Source organism: Hyalella azteca, unplaced genomic scaffold (assembly GCF_000764305.2).
Source record: "Hyalella azteca isolate HAZT.00-mixed unplaced genomic scaffold, Hazt_2.0.2 contig13526, whole genome shotgun sequence".
NCBI classification, from domain to species: Eukaryota; Metazoa; Arthropoda; class Malacostraca; order Amphipoda; family Hyalellidae; genus Hyalella; species Hyalella azteca.
Genome location: NW_025943444.1, coordinates 55,713 through 75,696, shown reverse-complemented (window position 1 = coordinate 75,696; position 19,984 = coordinate 55,713). Strand labels below are relative to the sequence as shown.

At 40.1% G+C, this 19,984-nt stretch overlaps 2 protein-coding genes across 3 annotated transcripts in view; both read left to right on the top strand.

Moving 5' to 3' along the window:
* The first annotated feature begins 1,603 nt into the window (after positions 1 to 1,603).
* Positions 1,604 to 10,232, top strand: LOC108682293 (E3 ubiquitin-protein ligase TRAIP-like). 2 transcript variants are annotated; one of them, XM_047883732.1, is made up of 12 exons: positions 1,604 to 1,771; positions 2,320 to 2,449; positions 3,078 to 3,160; positions 3,313 to 3,471; positions 4,007 to 4,123; positions 4,768 to 4,879; positions 5,521 to 5,638; positions 6,371 to 6,459; positions 6,843 to 7,130; positions 8,286 to 8,424; positions 9,286 to 9,499; positions 9,567 to 10,232. In XM_047883732.1, the coding sequence occupies exons 1-11, from the start codon at positions 1,659 to 1,661 to the stop codon at positions 9,489 to 9,491; spliced, it is 1,554 nt and encodes a 517-aa protein (XP_047739688.1). In that variant the 5' UTR covers positions 1,604 to 1,658; the 3' UTR covers positions 9,492 to 9,499; positions 9,567 to 10,232. The 2 variants fall into 2 exon arrangements, with proteins under 2 accessions (XP_047739688.1, XP_018026921.1); XM_018171432.2 differs by having other exon boundaries at positions 9,286 to 10,232.
* A 6,814-nt stretch (positions 10,233 to 17,046) lies between these two features.
* The window catches only part of LOC108682300 (bromodomain-containing protein 8), a 13,699-nt gene continuing 10,761 nt past the window's right edge, over positions 17,047 to 19,984 (top strand). Inside the window, exons 1-5 of the mRNA XM_018171439.2 lie at positions 17,047 to 17,068; positions 17,332 to 17,536; positions 17,955 to 18,175; positions 18,898 to 19,030; positions 19,430 to 19,533. Of these exons, the coding sequence (XP_018026928.1) occupies positions 17,451 to 17,536; positions 17,955 to 18,175; positions 18,898 to 19,030; positions 19,430 to 19,533 (544 nt within the window). The 5' untranslated portion in view covers positions 17,047 to 17,068; positions 17,332 to 17,450. The remainder of the gene's footprint in view (positions 17,069 to 17,331; positions 17,537 to 17,954; positions 18,176 to 18,897; positions 19,031 to 19,429; positions 19,534 to 19,984) is intronic.

The following is a 19,984-nucleotide window of genomic DNA, read 5'->3' as shown; positions in this document are numbered from 1 at the left end:
TTACTTTCCCAAGTGGGATCCGTCATCCAAGTAACCACCACTCTCCAGCAATAAGAGTGACACCGCATAACACCACAACATTTCTTCAAAATGTCAAAGGACTGTCATGACTTACCCTGCCTGACTCCTATCACCCCATTTGATGGTATATTTCACTTTCAATTTTACATCGAAAAAATTTTTTATGTTACCATTTGTTTATGTTATGTTGATATGTTTTATGTTTATGTTATTATTGCAATTTTTATGTTACCTGCTACACTGCTGAAGTGCTCAAGAATCCTAACTCCTATCAATGGTACTAAAGTCCCCACAGCAGTGAGCACTTTGGTTGCAAGTTGCAACCTACATAACACTCCTACTGCCGTGCTGCAGAGTACTGCCCAGTTGACAGGTCCCAATTTAAGATATTGGGCCAAAGTTTCCTAAAATTGTGGGTAAAAATTATCATTATAGAATAGACTTTAAAAATCTTGGCCAAAAATAGGCTTTTTTCTCTTATTTTTCACTAAAAAAACTGAGAAGAGTACGAAAAATGTGTAATATTGACCATATTCATGTGCTTTTATGTCAACATGCAACTTCATGTGTGGCTTCTGCTCAATTTTCCTGTTAGACAGCCTACTGGCGTTGATTATAAGCTATAAATTCTTCTAATATAACTAAGCCTGTGAGTGCTGAGCCACAACATTTTAACTTCTAGCACGATCAAGAAGGTGCAGCTTCTTACTTATTTGGCAATCAAACCCTACAAATTGTAATTCTGGGTTTCTGATTTTCAAATTGTAAACTTCTCTATTACTATTACGTTGTGATCAAATTCAACATTCCACAACTCTGTCAATTGCAGTTCTGACCACATTAACCTGCATTGTGTGGTTTTTGTTAATGACTCAGACATTTTTAGACTCTTCCTCAAGTTCATTTTAGAGTACCAACATTACCTATATTCATATAAGTAGACCAGTAAACTATCATGGCTGGCAGCATTATCATAAATAAGATATTGGTCTTGAATAGATGAGCAAATTCAAATTGAACTGATGTTAAAAATTTCTAGTTTGCCACTATGCTTGACAAGTTGCACACTGGCAGTTCAGTGCAGTGTCTGCTGAGTGCCAAGTGGCAAATCATGTGTCAAACTGTCAATGTCATTGACATTAACCCTTGACAAATTGGCAAGTTCAATTTCAAGTTGACAGGCAGAATGCAGACTATGCAGTGACAGTTAGAATTTATGACATTTAATTTGTGCTCTCAATTTAATTTGTTTTGTGCCATAATTTAAATACATACTCCACCACTCGGGGCACAACTACACAAGTCACAACCAGCTACTAGATTTTTATTTATTGTTTGCAAATTATTCATCCATAAAAACATTGGTAATGGTCAAAGCCTAACCCATTTGCAACATGTATTCTGTTATTAATTTCTTTTATTGCTAGGCCAAGGTACAAGTTTTAAGTTGAGTGAGGGCTGAATTATACCAGTAATTGGGCAGTGGGCGATCAGTCTTACTCTCTGACAATTCAAGCTCATCAAGATGAACCAATTGGTATTTTTAAATTTGTTTGTGGATGTTTTATATTATTACTATTTAATTAAATGTAACTTTTCTTCCTAAGTACAGCCGTGAGAGTGATAAGACATAAGGCATGCGTGCAGGTTGTGTCATATGTGGCGATGTCTTCATGCCTAACATTGAAGTGTCGGCCACACCGTGTGGTCACATCTTTCACACTATATGTGTTGCTCAGTGGTTTGAGAGGTATGCCAAGTAGTTTTGTAATTTGGTACCTATTAAAAATTCTGTAATTATATCAATTGAGATAGTATATTATAATTTTTAATATATATTATTCTGGAATTGTGGTTCATCAACCACAAAGTTTTTAGTATATTACTGAAGGCATGTATATAAAAAGATTGCTTGTTATTTTTTCATGTTCCTTCAATGCCATAGCTGATGACGCTGTGCACAGTATCTATTGTGTTGACTTGTACCTATATAATGTTTGCTCCTTATTTATATTTGTCTTTGTTGTGCTGTTTCTAAGCTAAGGCTTCACAAGTGATCATTCATGAGTTTTTATAGGAAATTAATGAGTAATTTTTTGACTTGAATCAGGATTATCACCAAAAATTTTCCTTGTGGCTAATCATTTATTCAAATTTCATTCCTTTCAAATATTATACACTGTGACTTATAAAAATGAAGTTTTTTTTAATAGTATTATGGGTAAATTTTATTGTCACTGTTATTGATGTCACTCATTGGACATTGATTAGAGTGACATCATTCATTTTTCCTCGCAGATCCAAGACTTGTCCACAATGTCGTTTCTCTGGCAAGATGAAGCTTCTACGTCTTTATTTTGATGAAAGCAATAATGATAATAATCAAGTTGATGCTGAGACTTTGCAATGTAACCTAGATAATGCAAAGGTAAGCAGGCAGTCTATATGCTACTAGTTCCTTAACACAAAATTGATTTGATTAATATTATAAAAATTTATACATTTTTTATGACCACCATACTGAGCTTGCTAGGAAGCCTGAGATTTATCCTTATCCCATTTTAGATTCTGTAAACCTCAAACAACTATACATCAGAGGACCTTTTTGGCGAACTTGTAATAATATTAAAAGTGTCCATGCCTTTTCCTATCATTGAACAAAAGTAGATTCTAGCTGTTTATATTATGAATGTGCTTGAAATTATAATTATTGTTTTTTAATATATACAATTGAGCCAATATTTTCCAAGGAATAGAAGGAATATTTATCTATGTAGAGGTCTCTAGCCCATGATTACATCAGTAGTCCTCTTGCCCACTGTAGTGATTGGGATCCATTTGATTGACTTTTAATGTAATTTAATACGTAGTCGATATAAAATTTGTCAATGTTTATGCTCTCATTTTACTAAAGGTTGTTTCAGTTTCCTACTGTCCCAGATGATAATATTCAATAAGAAGTGCCTCAGGTTTTCTTTGTCACATTATTATAAAATATCCCAATTCTATTGTGAAGACATGTGTATGATATGCATTTAATGAAATTTTGTTAACAGTTTCAAGTGAGCTTGAAGGAGCAAGAACTGCGGAACTTGAAAGAAGACTTAGCAAAACAGAAAGAAATAAGTGATAAACTGAGGTGAGTTTCTCAAGGGCTAGAAATTCCTGTACCATATGTTGAGGGCACAGCCTGCCCTCAGCAGGCCAGTATCTCACTGGTAGAGGTAGGGAGGAGGTGAAGAAGCAGGAGGAGAAGCATGGCGTGCAGCTGACATGTTCTTTATGTGGCAGGGAGGAGGTGAAGAAGCAGGAGGAGAAGCACGGCCTGCAGGCGACGCAGCTGAGCTCCATGAAGGCGCAGCTGCGGCTGCTCAGCGACGCGCAGCAGCGCAGCGAGGACCTCAGGCTGGAGCGAGACACCGCCAGGGCCAAGCTCAGCAGCCTGCAGGAGTGAGTGCTCCATGGCGCTGCTGCAGCGTGTGCTGCTCCATGCCGCTGCTGCTGCATGTGCAGCTTGATGTTAATTCATCTATCCTGAGGCGAACTTAATTAGTTTGATTACTGTATCTGACATAATCATCATTTTTAGGTATGAATTGTTACCGACATGCTAAGTAAGAGATTTTATTCACTATAATTAATTTGGTTATACCAATTTGTGTGAGGTGCTAGTTATAGCGACTTAAGTATTATTTTGCTCCAGTTTGTATTAGTGTAAATCGTACAGTTGTCATATTATATGAATCGTAAAGTTCTAATTAATTTTATGTAATTTGTACAGTTGTCATATATATTATATAACATACCTATTTTATTTATTTTATGTATGCAAGCGGATGAATTACAGTGTGGGCCTTCGTCCCAGAACATATTTTATTATTTTATCAACGCAAACGGATGAATGAGAGTTTGGGCCTTTGTCCCAGAACAATTTTATTAATTTTATTAATTAAGCGGATGACTGAGAGTTAGTTGATATGTGCAGACTACAGCTGCTGGTGGATGGCATGGAGGGAGAGGTGGCCATGATGCTGGAGCGCTACGGAGACTCCAGCAACGCTGCCACCAGGAACCTCGCCACCGTCTGCGTCTATCTTACCAAGTCAGCCTCGGGGGGAAAGGGTTGTGATCTCACCAGATGTTTACTCGTGTTTCTCTCTCATCATTTGTTTCTTTATTGGTAGATTTTGGCTGGCATAGATTCTCGGACTATGTTCTTGTTCACCAGGTATATAGTTGTGTTTCTCTCTCCTTATTTGTTTATTGGTAGAATTTGGCAGGTTTAGTTTCTCGGATTATGTTTTTTTATGTTATTTTGAATGCCGTCTTATTTCTTTATTGGTAGATTTTGGCTGACATAGTTTCTCGGACTATGTTCTTATTCACCAGATGTATACTCATGTTTCTCTCTGCTTATTTGTTTCTTTGTAGAATTTGGCACGCATATATTCTCGGACTATGTTTTTTTTATATTATTTTGGATGCCGTGTGAAGCAGCTTTGTCATGGACTCTGTGAACCTGAACTGGGTCACAGCAGGCATGTACCCGTCTATTTGTAACTCATGCAGACGTACACAGTCCATATGTATGGTGCAGACGTACACAGTCCATATGTATGGTGCAGACGTACACAGTCCATATGTATGGTGCAGACATACACAGTCCATATGTATGGTGCAGACGTACACAGTCCATACGTATGGTGCAGACGTACACAGTCCATATGTATGGTACCATATGTGCAGGGAGATGCAGACCCTCAGACAGAAGACCAAGGACCACCAGAACGACCTGAAGGTGCTCAGGAGCGAGCATAAAGCCGTGCAGCGTCTCCTGCAGCAGGCGCGACGTTGTCAGGTAATGTCCTATTAGTCTCCTGTTTGTGATGCACTCAGGGAATTCATGGGTCATTGTCCTAGAAACTATGCACTTAATTTACCCAAGCAATGAGAAGGCGGCGCACTGCGATGTGATTTCACCGAGCCAAATTTGCCCGTTCTATTCAGCCTATTGTGAATAAAATTGATTCGCAAAAGAAGATCTATCATAAGTCAAGTTTACTCAATAGAGATCTTTGATATGTCTAGTTGACACACAAAAGAAGAACAATCTTTAGTCAAGGTTACTCACTAGAGATCTTCGATGGGCCAACTTTATTCACAAGAGAAGTTTGATAATCCATGCAAACTCCAAAACATTGCAGTCATAACGCCCAAACTGCTAAGTTGTAATGCTCATATTTTGCACTGGTAACGCTTGATCTTTGTACCTGTAACACCCAAACTTCCAAGTTGTGACGTTCATACTTTGCACTCGTAACGCTCAAACTTTGCACTTGGAGCACAAAAACTTTCAAGTTGTAATGCTGAAACTTTGAAGTTGTAACGCTCACACTTTACACCTGTACCACCCAAACTTCCAAGTTGTAACGCCCAAACTTAGAAGTTGTAACGCACCAAAGCTCCAAGTAGCAGCTCCTAACGTGTCAAGTTGTGCAGGAGGAGAAGACGCAGCAGGTGGCGGCCCTGAGGGCGGACGTGTCGCGCCTGGAGGAGGAGAACCTCAGCCTCAGCGCCAAGCTCGCTGCCCTCGAGGCCTCCCTCGCCTCCCCTTCTGGTGGGGGGCTTCCCTCTATGTTGCTATGTTAAATAGCCATATGTTTTATCTGAAAATTATATGGCTGTTATTTTAAAATGCATCTGTTTTATTTGAAAATTTTATGTGTTGGAGATGTAGCTATATTATTTTTTGTGTCCCATTGTCTGTTGTTACTTTAAATAGGTATCTGTTTTATTTGAAAAATTTATGCCTGTTATTTTAAATAGACATCTGTTTTATTTGAAAATTTTATGGCTGTTATTTTAAATAGGCATCTGTTTTATTTGAAAATTATAATGGGATTGAGCTGTATATTATTTTTTTTGTGCCATAGAAAATTGAATGGTCGCAAGCTGTTTGAATTCATCATAAGATGAATTTTATAGTTTATTTGTTTTTCTCAACTCCAGCTCTACCAGTTTATCTTTATTAAATAGACTTTAACTGTATGAAATAATTAGTCCTGGCGTGATAGAGTTTGACCTGTGAACCTAGCATTTGATGCCCTAGCATTTTAACAATTATAATTAACTTATTATACATCACTTATAATTTATATCATTATAGGTGATAATTATAAGTGATATACATAATTATTAGTGATATATAGAATTATAAGTGATATACCGTAAGTCCTTATAATTAAGTCACTATATATCACTTGCTAGCTGAGACAAGCCCGTAGATGACGTGTAGTGCTGACGTAGATGACGTGTAGTGCTGACGTAGATGACGTGTAGTGCTGTGCAGGGGACGCGGCTCGAGGCGCCCTCCGTCGGCTGCTGCACGAGAACGTCACGCCCGTGTGCCTCAAGCGGCCTCACCCCTGCGCCACGGAGGTACAGCCCTCTCTTATATCCCTCCTTTTTACAACACTTCTCTCATAAATCCCTCTTTTTTACAACACTTCTCTCATAAATCCCTCTTTTTTACAACACTTCTCTTCTGTCGTGAATATCTCCTTTTTACAACACTTCTCTCCTCTCATAAATCCCTCTTATTTTCCTCAGTTTGTTGTATGTTTAATATTGTAATGACACCAGTGCGTCGTGTATCGCATGTATCAATGATTGCTGCGTTGATATGTCAATAACCTATAAATTGTTTTGAGAAAAAAACTTAGTTATCTTACTTCATAGAAGTCGTCTAAATTATATCATTTAAAGTCCGCCTTGAAATTGTCTGATATTGCAAGACGTGTTCTAATCTCTCCATGTTTCAGGACGCATCTAAGTCATCGCGCGCTCGCCTCGACTCAAGTGACAGTAACGCAGACTCGCTGGATCCCTCGCCCGCCTTCAATGATTCCATTGATCTCTTCGAAGACTCCATTGACTCTGTAGACCCTCAGACCGAGAGTCGTCTGCCCAGCCAAGACCCAGCCATCCAGCCCACTGGTGGTCTGTCTACCGAACAGCACGCAAGCGGGCTGTCCAGTACAGACCAGAACCTAGGGTCTGCGAGCAGGTTATCCAGCACCGACTTGCACCTCCAGCACTACGCCATGAATGTGAGCCTCTTGAAACCTTAATCGCCTCTTTTATGGGTAGTGTTACGTGATAGTGACACCAGGATAACTCTGGCTATCGACTTCCTACCACATTTGTGAATTATTGCTCCCGGGGTTTACATTCACAGCTCAGAAGAAGCTAAGGAGGCAGTTGGGAGGAGGGTAACGGGAAGCTAGGCCAAGATGGTAGCTGCTTCCAGAGGCTGTCACTCACACGGGTCATGGGGAGACGGGGCTAAAGCTGCGAGGGCGGGAGGGTAACGAATGATATGCTATGTAGATTGAAGCACTCCACCCTAGACAGAGAGCTATAGTAGCCCGAGAGAGTGTTAACTTATGCCGAGTATAGCAGGTGGTGAAGTCGGGCTTACCCTGCGAGGGTAGAGCAGGCAGAACAGAGGGTGGAGCAGGCAGAACAGAGGGTGGAGCAGGCAGAACAGAGGGTGGAGCAGGCAGAACAGAGGGTGGAGCAGGCAGATGGAGCAGGCAGAACAGAGGGGGGAGCAGACGTGAGGGGTCCAGGAGTGTCTCACGTCACCCTCGGAGTGGTGCGTGTGGTATGAGTGGAAGGAGACCGCTGTAGCTGGAGCTTTGAAGAATGAAGGAGCTTTGATATATTAATCATCAGGGTAAAGAGAGCGTAAAGTGACTTGGTTGTTCAACGTCCAGCATCACATTAACCCTCTACCGCCTGACACGAGTAACCGGAGTGACATTGCCACAAGCCTTCTATAATATTGCATAATACAATATCTTCCGTTTTGCATAATATTGTACAATACAAATTTTCCCCCAAAAAGGATAGGTTCTAGTGAGCGCAAAATGACTTGCACTGATGGTTGCCGCCACGTACGACAACTTTAAAATGTTCTCTGTTGCATACAAACGTCCTCAGATTGCTACACTCAATAGTTTACATATAATTCTATAATTATATTATATTTAAACTACGTAGACTATTAATACTTTATATGTATTAATAGTTTACATATAAGTTATGTTCCCGGAGAGTGACATACGGCGGTAGAGGATTAACTAATGACCATCAGGTCTATGATGTGACAAACTGGGCTAGTCCCTCCATTGTACTCGTGTTTCCCCTCCCTCATACTCGTACGCCCCCAACACTCCCCCAATACACCCCTCTGGGTGCAGGCGACGGTGGAGGGCGCTGGGTGCTCGCCGTACCTGCAGGTGAAGCGTGGCCCCCTGCAACTACCCCCCCGGCGCCCCGCCCCCCTCAACAAGCCCCCCTCACACACCATCTTCAACAAGAAGCTCTTCCCTGGCCGCGGTATGTTAACCTAGTAAGCTATGTATGTGGTTAGTCTATCTTAACCTTTCTATAGATGAAAGAAATTAATAACGGAAATTTGATGATATACCTCATTAAATGGCGCGGTATGTTAACATAACACCATCTATAGGACAGGTAATTACTCACGGAAATTTAATAAAATACCTCAATTAATAGCTTTAAAGTTGGTCGAAAGCAGACAAATTCAATCCTCACACGCGCAAGGATTAATTTGTTTTATTAATTCTTGACGTTTAATTAATTTGCTTGATTAATCCTTGCTTTGTTTAATTAATCCACGCGACGCCCACAAAATTAAGTATCAAGTGGGTTAACCAAATCTTTTTGTCAAGCCACTAAACTTCGACTGTACTCGACTGCACCCATTTTCTCGCAGTCACCCGCATTAGTTGCTTATAATCTCTTAACTGATTATCCTGGGATAAAGGTTACTGCCTGAGATTCCTAATTGACCAACAAAAATATTGAGACGCGAGGATTTTATGAATAATATTGATATGTAAACGGCAGATTATGATAAGTAACTGTAAAAAAAACAGAATAATGCGTGCCAAAGTAAGTACAACGTTTGCCTGGCATGAACCTAACTCCTTGGTCACAGATACATCACTCTTTCTACTCTTGGGGACTCCCTCCTCCCTCCCTTCGTCCCTTGCCGAAGAAATACATAATTGGCCTGACATAAACCTAACCCTTTGGTCAGAGATACATTGACCGCCGTCCCTACTCTTCGATTACGCTTCTTCAGTAGACGAAGGGCTTAGCATCTTCGCCGTCAGGGCACGGTGCGCCCGACAGTGATGATGACGGTGCATAACTCATGGTCTTGTGTTACAGGATCGAGCACGACGGGGCGTTCGCTGGAGGGCGGGCGCGCTGACCACGATGGTCTGGGGGGCCGCCACAAGGAAGATTATTTCCCGCAGCCTGCGTGCGTGCGGCTCAAGAAGCGCCCCACCACCACCACCAAGCTGCGCACCGCCGCCTCCCCTACCGTCAAGACCATCACCAACTTCTTCAGCAACACCTTCGGGGACACCTGACCATCACCAGCACCTTCTGGGACGCCTTACCATCCTGGCCATCACCAACACCTTCGGAGACACCTGACCATCACTAACTTCTTCACCAACACCTTCAGGGACACCTGACCATCACCAACACCTTCAGAGACACCTGACCATCACCAACAGTCCTCGGTTATGGCCCCTTTTTGAGCGCAACGTCTGACCATCACCAACAGTCCTTGGTTATGGCCCCCTGTATGAGCGCAACGTCTGACCATCACCAACAGTCCTCGGTTATGGCCCCCTGTATGAGCGCAACGTCTGACCATCACCAACAGTCCTCGGTTATTGCCCCCTGTATGAGCGCTGTGTAACACTTCATATGATGCGCCTGAAGCAGTTGGCCGCGTATGCCGGACGCTTCATCCAAGTGTCTCAGGAGAGTCGTCTGAACTTTGCTTCTAATTGCCCTAAAAGTTGCAGATTTAATCTTGTTTGATTTATTATGGAGTACTTGACGGCCGTAGTTAATGATTTGTACGGTACAATCATCTCCCCATTTACCTTCATATCTCACCAGTTACCCGCATATCTCACCAGTTACCTTCATCTCCCCAGTTACCCTCATCTCCCAGTTACCCTCATCTATAGATAACTTTAATCATGCAGCGTTAGGTTATTATTCTTCAGTGATATTTTAAGCGGAAGTCCCGTCTGTGATAATAGTGTAGCTCAACGTAACTCTTAAGTTTCAAGAGTAAACTGTGTCTTATTTTGTGACGTGTCTTTACTATTCCTTCTTACGGAGAGCGTTGATAAAAGTTGTTTTATTGACGGTGATTACCTTCTGTCTTATTCTATTACTGCATACGGCGGACTGTTGTATTGAAGCCTCGCCTTATGTTAGGGATCATGCGTAGCAATGATGCCTTCTCTGTAACATGTTTTCCTTCATTAGGCTTCCCCCGTAACGCGTCTTCTCAATAACAATTTCCTGTAACATGTTTCATCAACACCTCTCCTTTACATGCCTCTTCTCATTAACTCGTCTTGTTTCGGGGCGCCTTCGTCCCCCTCAGGTCCGGGGGGGGGCTGCATTGAGAAACTGGTCCCTGTGTTGTATCACCTGAAAAATTCTCATTTTTATCGAAGTATCTATTATGTATTTATCAGATTTGACGTGCACTTTCGTTTGTGTCAGTACACATGTCCCTTCGAAGAAAATACGATTATACATTATCTAATTGATGTGGATAGGCTGTGTGGGCGCGACCCTGCCTGCAACGCACGGCTACTTCAGATCCCAATCCTCCCCCTGCTGTTAAGACCAATTAAATACCACAGTCTTCACATTGCGCACTTGTGTGCTTTCATGTTTTTTGCGGTCCCCTCGAAGATATACAGAAGTAATTTGCTATACGTTTCTAAAGAAAATTTGATCGAAAGTAATACATGAGGCTTGACGATAATTAAGTTTTTAACATCTTAATTTTCCGTGTCATTCGCATTTCACTTAAAGCTTAAGTTATGGCAAGATTATTTTCAACATTTCCAAGTGTACTCGAAACCTGCAATTTTAGTGGCTTGCTGAGTGACTTGCTATTATACAAACATCATGACGGAACATTTAAACAAAAAGTCGATGATGGTTTCTTGAAATTATGTTACTCAATTGATTTAATTGGAACGAATTCAATTAGAACAGTGTTCAGAGCAAAACGTCTGCATTATATTCAATTTAAATCTTATGTTGTATTCTTGGACATTCTGCATCAAAAAGTTGGCTTACGGTTACAAGATGCTGGCAGTACTCTCAACTTCGATTATCATATCATAGTGACGTCGTCACTGAAGAGTATGTCTGGTGTGGCATGTCGCCGATTCTCGTACTTTTCGTGACTTGTCCACGGGATTCCCTCACCTATGCAGAAATGACCTCCAATTAACACACGCCCAAAAAGTACCTTGGCTCTCCCAGAACACGGCCAGTATAGAGCCGATAAACTCATAGAATACCTAAGGGCAATAAATGTGTGTAACAGCTATAACCCGGCATGTGATGTACCATTAAACATATGATGTACCCCTATAGTGCCTATACAGATGATGTACCATAATACATATGATGTCCCCCATTACAGATGATGTACCATAAAACATGTGATGTACTCCAATCTCAATCCATGACGACCAACGCAACATTTGGTTCGAGATAGCTCGATCTGAAGCGCTAGCAACTAAAGCCACAAAAACAGACAAATTATTGTCCACAGGAGATCTAAAAACATGTCCCCTGACCGGATCTTTTCAAAACTGACGATAGTTTGAAATATTTACTAGACTTCCATCGGGTTCGATATGGTGCTAGGCATTTCAAATCTGAACACATATTTCTCCATAGCTTTATCTAGTCTGTTCTTGAACGCGTTCATACTCGGAGCGTCAACGATGTCATCGGGAAGAGTGTTCCACATGTCGGTGTCTCAAAGCGAGAAACGTAGAAAAAGTGTTGTCGCGTGGAGTTTCACCGCAGTTATTCAGTTTATAGCTGTGGCCCCTGGTGTTGGTTCTAGTTTCAAATTCTATTAATCCTTCTGGGACTTGGGTCAATATGTAATACAAGCCATGAGTGTACTTGTATATTTCAATGAGGTCACCACGCAGGCGACGATAACAGAGACTGGGAAGTTTCCTCATCTTCAATCTTTCATAAAATGACTTGCCGTTAGTTATGAAAACAATCAAAACCTGGCAACTGAACGTCAACAGATGAAATTTCTTCCCGTGATTTTTGGGGGGTGTTTCTGTAATACAAATAATGTCTATACACTCGTCTGCGATAACAGTTCATTTCTTTTTTGTTCAAAACTTTTACCGTGGAATTCTTGCGAGTCTTTGACCTGATTTTCTGTGCTTTTCGGTTCTGATTTTCTGTGCTGATAGTGGATATATACAAGGGATCATTATTACACTATCTTTCGTTTTCCGGAAATTTGAAAACTACGGATGGATTTTACTTCGCTGTTGTGTTTACACTAGGAACTGGAAAACGACTGTTGCTCAGACTCAGAAAGGAGCTTTTTTGAGTAACAATATGGTGGAACCGCGACTTCGCCCTTGGCTTTGCCTGAAGTCCCGCAAGCTAGAATGTGCATCTGCAAGAATTAGAATTGGGCATGCAGGTGTCAGGAGCTATCTGCACAGGTTTAAAATGAGCGATTCTGATCAGTGCACCACCTGCAACACAACAGACACAATTGTTCACTTTCTTCTGGACTGTCAACGTCATGTGCAACCAAGACAAGAGCTACTAAGTAACTTGAGAAGCATCAATGTAGAACTTAACCTTTGTAATCTCCTGGGGGGAGGTAACTTTAGTGATAAGGTGTCACAGAAAATCTCTCAATTTTTCAATGTATTTATTTTAAAGTCAGGTAGGCTAAGTGATCTTTAGATGAGCGCCTTGCAGAGCTAGAGCAGTATATATGGAAGCATGATAGAATTGTTAATGCATGGCTACTGCTGATATATGTTTTAATTTAGCAAGTAGATCATCTAGGTATTTTTTTTCAATATTATTATAATTATGTATATATTTCTATTATTATTGTTATTATTATTATTATTTTTTTTTTAATGAAGGCTATTATATTAGCAGCCCTTACTTATCTAAATTACATTAGCAGTAACTCATTTCATTTACTAATATATGTTCCCTGTAAACTTCTACCCAATCCTGCACTGAGCTTACATCAGCCAACCTCACTAAATGGCAGCAATTAACTTCATATACAAAGAAGCTGAAAACCCCAAGCTATAAGCTCTCAGGCCCAACGGTCATCCATCTGGCAGACCTGCGGCTTTAAGTCCACTCCAAGTGGACACCCTGCAAAGAAAGAAAGAAAGTTGTGTTTACAAAGGGTACGCAGCCGTAGACCAGCAAATTCCTCAACAGATGCTAGGGATAGGGAAAGTTTGAGCCGTGCAGGCAGTTTAAGTTAGGTAGGATTTTCAATGAGTTGTTAGAGAGCCAATTAATTAAAGTGATGAATTAAAGTGATTAATTAAAATAGTAGAAGTGACTTAAGTGAATGATTAGAGTGATCAATTAAAGAAAATTAAGTGATTAATTAATTGATTAACAACTATAACTCAAAACTCGGTCGTGGGGCCACATTGGACTAGTCTTCAGAGGCTCCCGCAAATTTGAAAAGAAAAAAAAAAAAANAAGGATAGAGATTAGTGTAATTCTATACGTGCGTGAAGATTTAGGGTAATTTCACACATACGTTTAAATATGTAGGGTAATTTGAATCCACCTGTTGGGTGCGGTGGAGTCATAACACGGAGACGGGAGTCTGACTCTGACTGTGGCCGAGTTAACATAGCTCCTGGTAAAACGTAAATACGATCTCTGTGGTTTAGATATGCCAAAGCCTAATCAGAACGGCTTTCAAGCTCCAGGACCTCCTGGAAGCTTAGAAAGTAATGCAGAAAATCTAACTGAATCTTAAATGGAACACTTTGTAAACACAGGTGATGACTGGGCTCAGTGGGCTGTGGGCTGAAGATCACATGTGTGAAGAAGTGAATTCTGATAGACCAAAGAGGAAAGCAACAGAAGATATGACCCCTGGTACTCAGCAGAAAAGAACCCATCAATCTAACAATGAAAGTGATCTAGTGAGAGAAATATACCCTATTCAGAAAAACAAATTGATTAACATTGAGACTGAGACTCTGAGAGAACCAATAGTAGTAACAATGGAAACGATCGATTGCCAGAAAAAATTGATAAAGCCAAAAGACAATATACAATGCATGGAAGTTCAACACTAGTACATAATTTCTTACTTCATGGTTCTGATGCTAACTTGAATATGATTCTGTCTTAGTTTTCTCAGCTCTCAGGCACATGGTGGTTTTTTAGCAAATCCTTGGGCATTTAGCCCCAGCACTCCAGCAGGCACTCCGCAGGCACTGTGGCGCTCCAAAGCAGAAAAAACCTAGATCTAGGTTTTTTGCTTCCCACTAGGTTTCTAGGTTTTTCATTAACAAACTGATCCTAATCTAATTTTTTTCAGAATGGTGCACTCACCCTTGCCTTTTCGAGCAAATGTTTCACATGAATCTTTCTAAACATCCAAATAAGTAATTTCAACTATTTAAAACAATATTATTAATGCAGCAGATGCATTTTTGTGCATTTACTGCAGCTGCATCTGAAGTGAGGGGCCATGCCATTGGTTCTTAGCTAATGCCTAATGCCCTAAAGGAACCAATCAGACTGCACTGAAAGCAGAAATCAGTCAACAGTTATAGCCAAGAAAGGGAGAACTGCTACGAGACTTACGCGATGGAGCCATTTACAGGAGATATGAAAGTAGATTACTGGATGCAACTATTCAGGAATGATCACGATTCACAAATAAATATTACTTACTATTACTAAGTTAGTAAAGTTACTATGCTCATAAAATGACGACTAGCTTAGTCAGTTATCACTTATCATTAATCCACTCGAGGAGAAACTGGAGATCAGAGTAAGAACAGCACTTAACAGTCAACGCACTTCAAAACTGTTACAATTTACATGAATTAATTACGCGCCAGTCGTGGACTATAGATGTAACGGACTATAAACAAAGGACAGTAAGGTAGACAACACTTAAAAGAATTTCGCACGCGTTAAAAGGGTTGAAAGCCTTAAATTCAGTTGCAAAGCCTTAAATTCAGTTGCCTTAAATTTACATTAATATTTTCGCTTTCAAAACATACATTTTATCTCCTATGTATATTGATTATCGGCTGCCATTCTGCAACAAAATAATGTGTCAATCATGGTGGCAAACAAATTTTTTGCCCGACTCATTTTCAGACGCATTCATAACTTCGTAATTTACGTTCACTTTTTGTTATTTTACTACACTGGGCCCGATATGGCATGTATTAAGTATTTTTAAAGTTTGTTATGTTTGAATGTTCTACTTTTGATTTGATTAATGTTTTGTATCACAGGTTCACAATGGTAACCGCAATGGCTTCCGATTGCTGTTGCCACAACGAGATCGAGAAGTAAACAGTACCCCCGTTCCAAGAAATACCAGCTGTTACATGTTNGGAGACAGAGATATGTAAAAACTAATTTTTTAAAATGTAAATTTATTTGTAAACTGAGTTATATTTTGACTGTTTACCATCGGCGTTCATAAAATTGTGATGCAATGCATATGCTTAATTTGCGTTCAGAAATTGTATGTTTACCCTAGAAAAAAAATATGTTCTCGATTGCCACTATGGTGTCAATCAATCTAAATAGTCATGGCAACAACTCGTTGCCATGGCAACAACTATTTAAATAAAAACTCATTAAGCAATTCCAGTGTTTTTTTCCTTCCTAATTTTTATTTGTTCATAATTCTCTTGTTTAATAATTTTATCACAACAATTATACCCTTGACTTAAGGTTTGTTTGAAGAACTTCGAAAGGCGATGTAGAGGAAATTCTGGTAAATTTTAGTAGACCGAAATTCCGAATCGACAGTTCTGAGACAAATTTCCGCTGAAAATGTTCCACGTTTATTTTTTTTAAATTGAAACCAATCTTGACCTAATAAAATGAAGGGTAGTTTTTTTCGATATTATTCAAACTTCGAAGTAGTTCCCTTTGATATTATTTAGCAAATTATGGCTACTTTTTACCATCTGCGCAAGCACGAGTTTGCCAAATTAATACTACAAGGAGATAATTAACAACTAAATTATAGATTGATGTTATCATTTTTCGTGCGTTGTCATAATTTTTTCATTGTTTGATTTCATTTAGCTCGTTGAAAGTTAATTTTCAGCTCCCTTACAGATTAGAAGCCAATTAAAAACAAAGCTATTTATTGACATCTAAATAAGTATTGGGAAGTAGTCATTAATTAATTACTATCATTAAATAAAAAATCTAAGGAGATTATTTAAGAATGTAATGGAACAATGTAATTCTCACATGAAAAATCGTTTCCAATTATTTTTAAGAGAACTCGATCGTCGAGTTGCATCCTGATCCTCTTATTTACTTTGAGTGGTGTCAATAATCTTCTACCAGTGAAGTGTCATTAGGTAATGTTTAAATAATTTCTTATGAATTTTAATAATAGACATCGGCTTTTCTTCAAGTATTTTCTAATTTTACTGAGTATTTCAGTTTAAAACTTGTATAAACAATCGTGAAGTGCGATACAGCTTGCCATTGTACCTGTCAACAAAACATTTACAAATTAAAAGCAAAAAGCGGCAAATTTTACGAAGAAATACGTGCAACTGAGGTCATAATTATTATTAGCGAAAGTTTTTCTGTGCATACCAGTGTCTGTTTAAGGAAGAATGTTGCTTTTATTAATTTATAAATGATCTTGAAGATTAGAGTCATTTCACATTCTGAAGACTGTGTTTCCACTCCAAGACTATTTTGTATTGCTAGAGCGCAATCTTCATTGCGCAGCTGGCAGCTGCACTGCCGCATGCAGTGTTATCTAGACTGTCAGCGTGGGAGGTTGTCTGCCGGAGGCTGCGCGCCGCTCCTCTAATTTAAGGTCGGCGTTCACAAAACTCAAATTACTAAGGTAATTTAAAATTGATATGTAATTGCACCATGCTCAGGCATGAATAGAAATTGATTCTACTCTGGTTGTATAGAAATTAAATTGACCAATGGGACCTTGGAACTGGAATAATGGAACTTTTCAGTTCTATTATATATGGGGTGCAACAGACTAGAATTTTTTTCTGAGTTAGTGTTGGTAAATCCTTCATAATCCTTGCCTATTACAGTTGCAGGGATGCTTAACTTAATATCCATCTAAAATTTTGTTTCTAATATGAGCAGAAATCCTAAAATGCTGGAACTTTTAATTTTTGAATCAAGTAAGGTTGTTGCAACTGCCTAGTTAGTGTAATCATTTGGTGCCAACTACTTAAGTGGCAGTCAGAAGAGAAGCTGCTACAATGAAACAAAGTCAGCTGGACACTTGGAGCACCAGGGAGCAACTGGCGCTGGTATCAGCTGTTCAAAGTAGTGGTGACCAAAACTGGTGAGTTTACATTACTATATTACTAATTTAATGTAGGATGGTGAGTTGTACCTATTCATATTATGGTGATATTTGGTCAGGTGATTTAGGTTATGGTGATTTAGGTTTATTGTGTTTTAATATGTTCATAGACTTGTATAAGATACATTATGCAAATTTTTATTGTTCATTTTGGGGAGAATAAGTACTTTGAAGATCATTCTTATCAATGGGAAGGTTACCAAACCTGTGCTTTGGAGATAACTAAGTTACAAATAGTGTTGTAAACTTGCACATTTTGAATGATTCAATTCCAGTGTTATGCAAGAAATTTTCTATAAACAGGTTTCAATTCTGGAATTTGAGATTTTCATAACAAAATTATTGTTTAGAACATTTGATATAGTGGTGCCATTATGTTAACGATGTGGTTATTCAGGGTTGCCGTTAGTCGGGCCATCCGACTGCTAAGCAATGAAGGACCTCGTCCCCTGGACTGGTATAGCCAGAAGAACTGTGCCCTGCAGTATGCAAGTCTCCTGGAGACAGTCACTCCTGCCAAGCGCAAGCGAGATAAGGACAAGACCAACGGCCTGTCTTCATCTGATGTACCCTGCACTGAGACACCTGGCGAGACCCTGGCTAAACTCTTGGCTAAACGTGGGTCATAAGCTAGACTTTTATTACATGTGAATTGTACATAACACATGTCATCTGAAATATTCAGAGTAATAATTTAGAGATGTTTGATGCTTACTTGTGAGTGGTAAATTACACTTATCATCTGTAAGGATGTATACACATCATCATAATTTCAAATGTAAATGCTATGGGTATGACAAAATTCATTTCAGTTGTTGATTGTCAATTTGGTCTAGTTTCACTGAAGCCTTGTAGAAGTGGTGAATTTAAACCCTTACATTTATTCATACATCTCTGTATTTATATGACAGGCCAAGCTAATTTTCTTTCAAAAGATATTTTTTATATTAGTGAAAATTCAAGTTTTAAAATAAGACTCATGAATACTCTCAGTTATTCCAGTTATACATTTCAGTATGAATTATATATAAAAGAACAATTTATTTGGCAGACAGCATGAAAAAATACAACAGAATGCTTATAAAATGTTCGTTCTGTCAGTTAAAAACACAACATTCAATCCAGTCCAGTTGATATAAAAATAAAAATATTGACAAAGCTTTGCAAGAGGAAGATATCCTTAAAATTTTTTTCATTAGTGAAATATTTTCTACACTTAATGACTACTTCTATTGATTGATTAAATTTGTTCCTGTTAAAAACACCAAAGGAACACTAATTGCAATATGTTAGTGTTGGCTTAAAAATTTCCCACTCATGATGGCCGTTTGTTATGACAGAGCACCTGAGTGAGCTGGCTGCGGTGATAGAGCAGGAGCGACAGCTGTACCACCAGCTGCGTCATGAGCTGCAACAGCTGGAAGCAGGCCACCTCGACCACCAGCTGGATCTGCTCTGGGACCAGATGGTGCAGTAAGTTGTATGGTGCTGCTTTGGTGCCGGACATGATGCCCTGAACACTCATACACATACCACTGAAAGATAAAGATGTGATATTTGATGTGTGCAAGACATTGATGCCCTGTGTGTGTTGTGTGATGCTGCTCTGGTGCCAGGCATGATACCCTGCATGCCCATACCCATACCCCTGAAGGGTATGATATGTGATGTGCGCAAGACATCGATGCCCTGCGTGTGTTGTGTGCAGGACATGATACCCTGCGTGTGTTGTGTGCAGGACATGATGCCCTGCGTGTGTTGTGTGCAGGATATGATACCCTGTGTTGTGTGCAGGACATGATACCCTGTGTTGTGTGCAGGACATGATACCCTGTGTTGTGTGCAGGACATGATACCCTGTGTTGTGTGCAGGGAGGAGCAGGACGACCAGGCGCAGCAGCAGCGCTACCAGGAGTGGGCGAAGCAGCGCGAGGAGGCCATCGCTGCCGTCCAGCTTGCCCTCAGGCCTCCCAAGGGTAGTCGTGACGTCCTTATTGGGGCCTTGCTTATTGGGGCCTTGCTCTGCCCTGAGCAATATTGGGGCCTTGCTTACTGGGGCCTTGCTCTGCCCTGAGCAATATTGGCCATATTGGGGCCTTGCTTACTGGGGCCTTGCTCTGCCCTGAGCAATATTGGGGCCTTGCTTACTGGGGCCTTGCTCTGCCCTGAGCAATATTGGGGCCTTGCTTACTGGGGCCTTGCTCTGCCCTGAGCAATATTCGCCATATTGGGGCCTTGCTTACTGGGGCCTTGCTCTGCCCTGAGCAATATTGGGGCCTTGCTTACTGGGGCCTTGCTCTGCCCTGAGCAATATTGGCCATATTGGGGCCTTGCTTACTGGGGCCTTGCTCTGCCCTGAGCAATATTGGGGCCTTACTTACTGGGGCCTTGCTCTGCCCTTAGCAATATTGGGGCCTTGCTCTGCTC